The 10,054-nt window shown below is 35.0% G+C and overlaps 1 protein-coding gene across 1 annotated transcript; it reads left to right on the forward strand.

Moving 5' to 3' along the window:
* Positions 1 to 6,797: 6,797 nt before the first annotated feature.
* On the forward strand, positions 6,798 to 8,003 carry LOC113917155 (L-lactate dehydrogenase B chain-like). The gene has a single exon (XM_035728720.1). The coding sequence runs from the start codon at positions 6,813 to 6,815 to the stop codon at positions 7,815 to 7,817; it is 1,005 nt and encodes a 334-aa protein (XP_035584613.1). The 5' UTR covers positions 6,798 to 6,812; the 3' UTR covers positions 7,818 to 8,003.
* The last annotated feature ends 2,051 nt before the right edge of the window (positions 8,004 to 10,054 follow it).

The following is a 10,054-nucleotide window of genomic DNA, read 5'->3' on the forward strand; positions in this document are numbered from 1 at the left end:
TAGAAAGCCATGGCAAGAGAAGTATTCAGTAAAACTTCTAATTGAATGTAGGCAGTTGCTGATACTATGGTTATGAAATTTAAAATGATTGTTAAGAAGGAGCTCCTGAAATATGCAAAGGAGAATAGACAGTAAAATTACAGTCGATGGGGAGTTAGAATTCTACATGAATTTAGCCAAATGTGGGAGAATGGGGGAAATGAGCTTGTTGGAGCTCCTGCCATATAAGATGGTAAGAGGCTATGCATATGATTGGTTTTGCAATTAAGAGAAAACATTTTAAATATATTTTTATAAACTTAAGATGAAATATATAATGCTATAAAAATAAGATAGAACTGCCCTATCACTCAAAGTAACCAAAAAGATAAAAGAAAACTTGATCATAATCAGAAAAGTTTGGAAGGAAAAAGAGTAGCCTAATGTGATACAAAAATAAGGCAGAAAAACTTCAGAGGAACCTCACCTATGAATGTAGAGGTAATATTTTAAATAAAATGTTAAAAACACATATTAGGAATGAAAATTAATAACACAATATAATAAACCATGATTTTTATTTCAGGAATGCAAAGTCAGCTCAGTAGTAGGAAATATATTACCATAATTTCTCCCCTAAAAGATTAAAGGAGGATAGGATCATTTATGTTACCATCTTGGATCGCAAAGACTTTTATGTTTGTACTTCTGCAAAGAAACCACTAGAAAGTTACATTAAAAATATCTTTCTCAATAGCATCAGAACTATAATTATGAGCTTAAGAAATATTTATGACCTATGTGAACAAAATTGTAAAAGTATGCAAAAATACATTAAAGAAAGATCTTAATTAAAGCCAAATATGTTGTTCCTTAATAGATTCAGTATTGTAAAGATATTATCTATCCCAAATCACCATATAAACTCAGTGCAATTTCAGTCAAAATTACAATGAGACCTTTTCTGAACTTTACAAATTGATCCTAAAGTTGTTTTTTTTTTTTTCTGGAAGTGTAAGCATTTATAATAACCAAGAAAAACTTAGAATTCATCAAGCTGTTTATTTTAACATTATATATAATAGTAACCCCCCCAATATTGATTAGCAAATTATGAAATATGTGGAAAGAGAATATTCATCAGTTATTGAAACATGTTATGAATCCTATAAGATAATGGAAAATGGTTATGATTTTAATGCTACATGTGAAAGCAAAATGTCCGTACCTGATAATGGCAAACATAAAAATATGAATACATGAGGATAAAAATAGTCAGATGGCATGAAAAATAGTATGTCAGAGATAAAGAGAACACTTCTTACTCTTAAAATGTCTAATAGAGTTGATGTATCATCTTTCAATAAAACAAAAATGAAAAAACAGCAAGTGGGATCCTAAATAATTTATAAACTCAGAAAACATTAATCAATTGTTCATTTTTCTTCTAAAGTCATATACTTTAAAATGCTTTATTTTCAGTTAGAAGAAATAAAGTGATAAAACAACCATGAGCTTAATCTCCCTTACAGCCTTCCCACAGCCTTAGCAGAGAATCATGGAGGCCTCCCATGCTCCCTTGGGGGTGACTTGCTACAGAGCTTAAGATCCTCTTGCTCTTCTATTATATATGGAATTACAGAGGCTTAAGTTCTAAAAGAAATGCTGCAGATATTTATGATTTAATCTTTTACATAATGCCTCTGCTTGAAGATTTACTTTTATGTCTGATTTGTGAGGCTGACCAGTCCTTTCAGGATGGTTCTAATTACAATTTTCTTCCATGTAATGAACCAAATCTTTGCCTCTGTAATTTCTGCCCACTGGACCTGGTTTTATTCTTTTAAAACATAGAGAAGAAGTACTTCATGTGGCAGGACTTTAGATACTTGGAGCCACTTTGATATTGTCCTTTGTCTTCTTATCTCCAGCCCTAACATCCTCAACCCCTCCAATCCTTTCTCATGTAACACTGCTGGACTCAGCATTTTCTTTTTTTTTTTAAAGATTTTTTTTTTTTTTTTTTTTATTCATGAGAGACAGAGGAGGAGAGAGAGAGAGGTAGAGAGAGAGAGCAGAGGGAGAAGCAGGCTCCCAAAGAGCAGGGAGCCTGATGCGGGACTCGATCCCAGGACCCTGGGATCATGACCTGAGCCGAAGGCGGGCGCTTAACCATCTGAGCCACCCAGGCGCCCTGGACTCAGCATTTTCTTTACCTTCCATGATAGAACCTTAGTTTAGCCAAGCCAAATCAAATATACTTTCCAGATATAGACCTGCCACTATAGAGGCCAGTGAGAATGTTGTGGGTTCTACACATAATACAGCTTAAATTACACCTTTTTTAGAATAGATTTTGGCTCATCTTGAGTTGGCTGTTCATAAACATATGTCGATTTTTTCACATGAACTACTTAAGTAATACTTCATCTATTCTTCAATTGAGTGAATTACTTTTTAAGGCTCAAGGGCGGATCTGTAATATATCTCTAACTTAATCTTATTACTTTTCAGTCTGTTGAAATAATTTTAAATGTTGATTTCCACTCAACCTGTTACCTGGTTAACTCAGTTTTTAATTATCTGCTAATTTGAATAGCATGCAATTTATATCTGCTTTCAATTTGGTAACCAAAATATTGAACTGGTCAGGATCTCATTGCCATATCCCTAGAAAAGACCAGGTTAAAATGGTAGTTGTGTCTGTCTAGCTAACTATGACCTGGCTGACTATCTTTTTTGTCCAATTCACACTTTATTTTCATAGTCTCAGCAATATCATGAGAGACTTTATTAAATCTCTTCCTGCAGCAAGAATACTTCATCAATAAGAAGGTTTTCCGATTACTAGTTTTTTTAAAGAAACATAATTATCTTTTTAAAAATTACAATCTTATGTGGAATAATAATTTATAGAACATAAAAAAGTGGAGCTGCTGTAGTTGAAAAGATGGGACACCTACAATCATCACCCCCACTCCTCTCATCCTCTTCCTAAGCCACGGCTGCCCACACACCTCAGGGCTCCAAGGAAGACATTTGAGGACACAAATGACATCCTGTCTTAACTATCAGTAGAGTCAGCCTCACCAGGAAGGACATGAGACTAATTCAGTATGGCATAAACAAGAAGAATACATGCTCATGCTTTGGGTTCCACTCTTCTATTTGAGGTTACTCCTTAGAATCTGTTTAATAATTTTATCAGATAATGTCTAAGAGAAATACTTCCAAGCTTAATGGTCTATAAGTTCACCTTTTGTAATAGAGGAATTATAGTTAATGCAGAAGTCAGATCCTGGTATCTGGTATATCCTCTTAACAACTCTCACCTAAATACTTATGTGAGAGATCTTGATAAAGATCAATTAAGGGACCAAAATTGCAATGGCTCAGGAAACTAAAAATAAGAACAGGCCATATGGTGTTGTGTGAAGGGAATTTTCAATGACTTAGAATACACATTCTATGGTAGATCTAGTCCATTTACTGTAACAGCATTGCATAAACAGCTGCATCCCTAGGGTCTGCTCATAACCTTATGACTTAAGGATTATGTTGACCAGAAAATCTGGCAGCCGACTAAACCCTGATGCCCAGAAACTCCAATAAAAATTATCTCTCTCTCTCTCTCCCTCCCTCTATCTCTCTATCCATCCATCCACACTATTCCTACTGAACACATTGCTACAGGTCTAGGTCTAAAAGCAAGAATTTACCAGTATGCAATAGGCTGAGTATCTAGACAGGAGTAGTATATGTACTCTGTATTCTGTAAATAAAGCATCAGCATAGAAGTATCAAATATGAGTAAACCAGGTGGTATTAAATAGCATGACATAGGGCTTATGGAAAAGTGTTTCAACATAAAGTCAAAGAACTATCCTGAAGATTCAGAGAAAGAACAAACTTCTGAAATAATTTTTATAAGAATAAGTGGGAAGTACTTGAGCATATTTGTCTTACCCTCCTAGTAAAAGTCTAATAACATGACCACTATGAAGTAGAAATAGAAGCCAGTATTAATCAGTATGTTTTTGGCTGCAAGTAACAATTCTGATGTGGGATGGCTTAAACAATAAACGCATTCTTTTCTTTTTTCCTTTTTTTTTTTTGTTTCAAGTTTTTATTTAAATTTTAGTTGGTTAACATATAATGTAATATTAGTTTCAGGAGTAGAATTTAGAGATTCATCACTTACATATAACACCCAGTGCTCATCACAAGTGCCCTCCTTAATACCCACCATTTAATCCAAACCCCTCCAGCAGCCCTCGGTTTGTATTCTATAGTTAAGAGTCTCTGTTATGGTTTGCCTCTCTCTCTCTCTCTCTCTCTCTTTTTTTTCTTCCCCCAGGTTCATCTGTTAAGTTTCTTAAATATGAGTGATATCATATGGTATTTGTCTTTCTCTGACCAACTTATTTCACTCAGCATAATATACTCTAGCTCCAACTACATCATTGTAAATGGCAAGATTTCATACTTCTTGATGGTTCAGATCCTGAATATATTCCACTGTATATATACACCAGCTCTTCTTTATCCATTCATCTATCAATGGATATTTGGGCTCTTGAAGTAATTTGGGGGGCACCTGGGTGGCTCAGTCTTGGTTAAGCATCTGCCTTCGGCTCGGGTCATGATCCCAGGGTCCTGTGATCTAGCCCTATGTCTGGCTTCCTGCTCAGCAGGCCATCTGCTTCTCCCTCTCCATCTTCCCTTCTCCCTGCTCATGCTTGCTCCCTCTCTCTCTCTCTCAAATAAATAAATAAAAATCTTTTAAAAAAAGTAATTTGGTTATTGTTGATAATGCTGCTATAAACATCAGGGTGCCCCTTTAAATCAGTATTTTTGTGTTCTTTCGGTAAACACTGAGTAGTGCAATTGCTGGATTTTTAACTTTTGGGGGAAACTCCATACTGTTTTCCAGAGTAGCTGCACCAGTTTGCATTCCCAACAACAGTGAATAGGGGTCCCCTTTCTCCGCATCCTTGACATCATCTGTTATTCCCTGTGTTGTCAAATTTAGCCATTCTGACAGGTTTGAGGTGATATCTCATTGTAGTTTTGGTTTGTATTTCCCTGATGTTGAGTAGCTTTTCATATGTGTGTTAGCCATCAGGATGTCTTCTTTGGAAAAATGTCTATTCATGTCTTCTGCCCATTTCTTAACTGGATTATTTATAAATACATTATTTTCTTACATAACTAGAATACGAAGGCAGAGTGGATTCTCATGTAGGGTCATTACAGAGGTCAAGTTGTCATCAGGGCCTTTGTGTTCTTCCACCCTAATTGTGTTGTTTTTTGTTTGCTTGTTTTTTTTAGGCTGGCTTATCTCAAGTCTCAAAATGGCTACAGCAGTTCCATGTGTCACATCTATGCATACCAATGTGCACATGATAAAAAGGGATGAAGTTTCCCAAGTCTCTTTCTTAAGAGAGAAAACTATTGTGCAGAAGCTCCTGGTCAGCTTCTCTTCACATTGATCTGAACTGAATTATATGAATGTTCCTTAGGCAATTACTGAAATGTGAAATAAAACAACTATGACTGGCTTAGACAAAATACTTGGGGAGATTATCATATCATCCATTACAGGCTATAGAGAGAGAAAAAGATGGGATGAAGTAGTAGGTTGTAGAAGGGAACTACCTAAAGAGAGAAATTAGAATGCACACTGGAAAAAGTAAAGAGCAGGAATGAAATTGAGAACATTGGATTGACAATAATAAACTAAAGGAGCTCTCCTTGTGTGCTAAAAAGGACCTAAACATTTTAGAAAGCTAAAAAAAGATATGGAAGGAAGAGAATAGAGACTAAAACGTATGCTTATCATGATAAATAAAGGGAAAAAACTGGATGAAAGACAAAGACCAGAAGGAACATTTTCATGGGTGAAAATTGACTTGAGCCTATAGATTAAATGTGATCACATATGTTCCAGGTAAAATGAGTAGTAAGAGACCCATACTTTTACATTGTTAAATCCTACAAGTATATTGTCAGGGAAATTAAAAACTACTTAAAAAGGGACAAAAATTATACTAGTCTTAGACTTTTATTGTGCAGTACTAAATTGCAAACAGCAACGCCTGTAGAATTTTTAGAAGAAAAAAATGTAATTTAAGAATTCTATGTGTAGTACTATAGTCAATCTAGTTTGAAAACAAAAGAATAGCTGTGTTTAAGAATTCTGAAAATACATTCCTTATTTTCCTTTCCTTGCAATTGAAGATATACATAAGTGGGTAACTCAAGCTAGAGAAAAATGTGGTATTGAATTTTTTTGAAGTTAAGTGGTAGGGATACAAGATTCAAATGCTCATCTAAGATGTCATTCAAACGTAAAGACAACAGAATAATTTTCTTAGGGATTAAAAGCCCCATTAAACACAAGACTTATATATTCTTTCAGAAAGAGACATTCCTCAGTCACTTTAAGAACCTAAGAATAGTAATGTAGTAATATAAAAAGACTGGTTGTTGGATTGTAAGCAACCTAATTGGATGAAGTATAAATAGCTATGGTAGTATGATTATTCAACTGAATGCAAAATACAAAACTATTGAAAGTGGTGTTTTATATAGTAGAACAATATATATACTAATAAGCAGTTTCGTAACTCATTCAGAAAAATAAAAATAAACAAAACTAAGAAATGGGTAGGAAAGGAATAACAAGGAGTGATAAATTCCTTTAGCAAAGAAATGACTCAAAGTCATTTCTTTTTGCCCTTGAGAAATAGAAAAACACGAGTTTAAAAATATATGAGAAGTGAACATTGTCTTCTTCGCACGACTCTCCCCGCAGGTTCTCTCTGGGCACAATGGCAACTCTTAAGGAAAAACTGATTGCACCAGTTGCAGAAGAAGAGGCAACCATCCCAAACAATAAGATCACTGTAGTGGGTGTTGGACAAGTTGGTATGACGTGTGCCATCAGCATTCTGGGAAAGTCTCTGGCTGATGAACTTGCCCTTGTGGATGTTTTAGAAGATAAACTCAAAGGAGAAATGATGGATCTGCAACATGGGAGCTTATTTCTTCAGACACCTAAAATTGTGGCGGATAAAGATTACTCTGTGACTGCCAATTCTAAGATTGTGGTGGTGACTGCAGGAGTCCGCCAGCAGGAAGGAGAGAGCCGGCTCAATCTGGTGCAGAGGAATGTTAATGTCTTCAAATTCATTATTCCGCAGATAGTCAAGTACTGTCCTGATTGTATCATAATTGTGGTTTCCAACCCAGTGGATATTCTCACATATGTTACCTGGAAACTAAGTGGACTACCCAAGCACCGTGTAATTGGAAGTGGGTGTAATCTGGATTCTGCTAGATTTCACTATCTCATGGCTGAAAAACTTGGCATTCATCCCAGCAGCTGCCATGGATGGATTTTGGGAGAACATGGCGATTCAAGTGTGGCTGTGTGGAGTGGAGTGAATGTGGCAGGCGTTTCTCTCCAGGAACTGAATCCAGAAATGGGAACAGACAACGACAGTGAAAATTGGAAGGAAGTGCATAAGATGGTTGTGGAAAGTGCCTACGAAGTCATCAAGCTAAAAGGATATACCAACTGGGCTATTGGATTAAGTGTGGCTGATCTCATTGAATCCATGTTGAAAAATCTATCCAGGATTCATCCAGTGTCAACAATGGTGAAGGGGATGTATGGCATTGAGAACGAAGTCTTCCTGAGCCTTCCGTGTATCCTGAACGCTCGGGGCTTAACCAGTGTGATCAACCAGAAGCTGAAGGATGATGAGGTTGCGCAGCTCAAGAAAAGTGCAGATACCTTGTGGGACATCCAGAAAGACCTAAAAGATCTGTGACTTCTGGCTTCTAGGCTGTAGAAATTTAAAACTCTGATGTGATTAACTGTGAGCCTTTAGTTTTTCATCCATATACATGGATCACAGTTTGCTTTTATCTTCCTAAATATGTGTATCTGGGCTCACAAAATCGAAGCCCATGCTTGGTTTAATGCTTGCAATATGAGCCCTTGAACAAATAAAATTAACTATTGCAGTGTGAAAAAAAAAATATGAGAAGTGTTATCACTAGTAAAATTAAAAACAAAAAACTTCCCAAACTACTATGAAATAAAACAAAAAATAGACTTTTGCAAAAATAAAAATAAAAACCAACTGAAGTGTATGGAAGCACATCAAATTAGAAGGTATAAAAAAATTAAGAGGTATGATTCAATCATTTCATAATGGTTATAAATATAAAGGTTAAGAAAATGTTCTCTATGTTGCTTAGAACAGGATGTCTACAAGAAGACAGACCAAGGATATACCAGAAAATCAGAAATAAAAAAGAAGATATTCAGTTATTGATGAAGCAAGATATCCAAATAAAAAATAATGAAGATTAGATTTTTTGCATTGATAACCTTTTTTTACCCTAAAACGGAATAAAAATTTCTAGCCTCATATAGACACATTTATCAAAAAAATTAATCAAAGAAAAATTAATACAAAGAGGTAATTAACAGGGGAAATATAAATAGTTAATAAAAACATCAAACTCTTCTTCCTCACTGAGATTCCAAGAATGCAAATCGAAATAACAAGATACTGTTTTTACCTTTAAGTTGTAAAATCTTATGTAATTGTGACAGTCAATTTTTTGAGGATTCCTTGAGAAGGTATTCTCACATATGTACATTGAATCAAACTCTGGAAAGCAGTTAAATAATGCACATAGAGACATTTTATATAGTCATTTTCATTTATATAGTCATTTATAGTAAAGGAATGAACGCTAAGGCAAAAATCTAAAAAAGTAATATATTTATATGTAATGTAATGATGTTCATCACACTTTACAACAGTCTAAAATTAGAAATAAATATCACTGAAGAAGAGCACTAAATAAATTACATATAATTTAGTAACCACATATTATAAATATTAATATAATTTAATAATTACATATTACATCATATATATGTGATATCATGATCTATATGATATATAGTTACTAAGAGGTGTTTTTGAAGAGTTATCATTGCATTGAAGAATATTTATGATTTATTGCTGAATTCAAGAAAGCCTGGTGAACAATTGTGTAGTCTATGTTATCACAACTATGTAAAAATGCATATGAAATTTCAGAAAAAAAATATGCCAAAAGTATAATTATAAGTGAAATTATAGGTGATTTCTGCTTCCTATGACCTTTCTGTAGGTTCTCAATTTCCTATTTCCAAAGTGGATTATCTTAATAAAAATGAAATGCCAGTAATTGGAAGAAAAAAATTGCTTTTCTTCCACTTCCTATTTCTTCCATTTTTAGGCGTTCTCAAAGATTGTGGTGGTTTTGTAATCAAATCTCTAGCTCTTTCACTCCCTGAGATGTAATTTTTCTGAGACTGGAGGATTAAAACAGCTCTATATTTTCACACTACCTCCTTGCCTATCTTGGTTTTCAATTTCCTTCTAACCATGTTTGCTCTCCTTTTGCTACTTTGGAGATCATTTGCCTGGTTGGAGAAGATGAAAACTAAATAGGAGTTAGTTGATTAGTCTTGTTTGCTTTTTGTCGTCTGTTAGCATTGTGTGTGCCATCTGTTACCAGCAGATTGCCTTCCTTCATCTCCTTCTTGCTCAGAACTTAGCAAAAAGGAAAACAGTCCACCATTTTGTCTTCAGAAAGTTTTTGCAAAGTTGAGCTCACTTTGAGTATTCAACCTCCTTACAGATGCAAACTGATCTTCTGATTTAATATTTAGTTTTATGTCCTTTCCTTCTCTTTGAAAAACCTTTCCAATGTTCCTTTAAAATGTGACCTCATCAAACAGTGTCCTTTGCAACTACAAAGGGTTTTGTATCTATGGCCCTTGAAACCAGGTCAGTCCATTAACCCATCACACATGCAGGCTACAGGTGCTGTTTTTCTCTTCTTGGTACCTTTTCCTTCTTTGCCAACTGCTTTGGGTATTATGCTCTTTTCCTTGACTCTCAGGGTTTGACCATGCTTCACAAATTCAACACCTGCAGTGCCCCAGCTAGTAAAATGTGAAGAATTGGAGAGCCCGGAGCCCATCTACAAAGAGGGCAGC

This window comes from Zalophus californianus, chromosome 1, assembly GCF_009762305.2.
Source record: "Zalophus californianus isolate mZalCal1 chromosome 1, mZalCal1.pri.v2, whole genome shotgun sequence".
In the NCBI taxonomy this organism is placed as follows: domain Eukaryota; kingdom Metazoa; phylum Chordata; class Mammalia; order Carnivora; family Otariidae; genus Zalophus; species Zalophus californianus.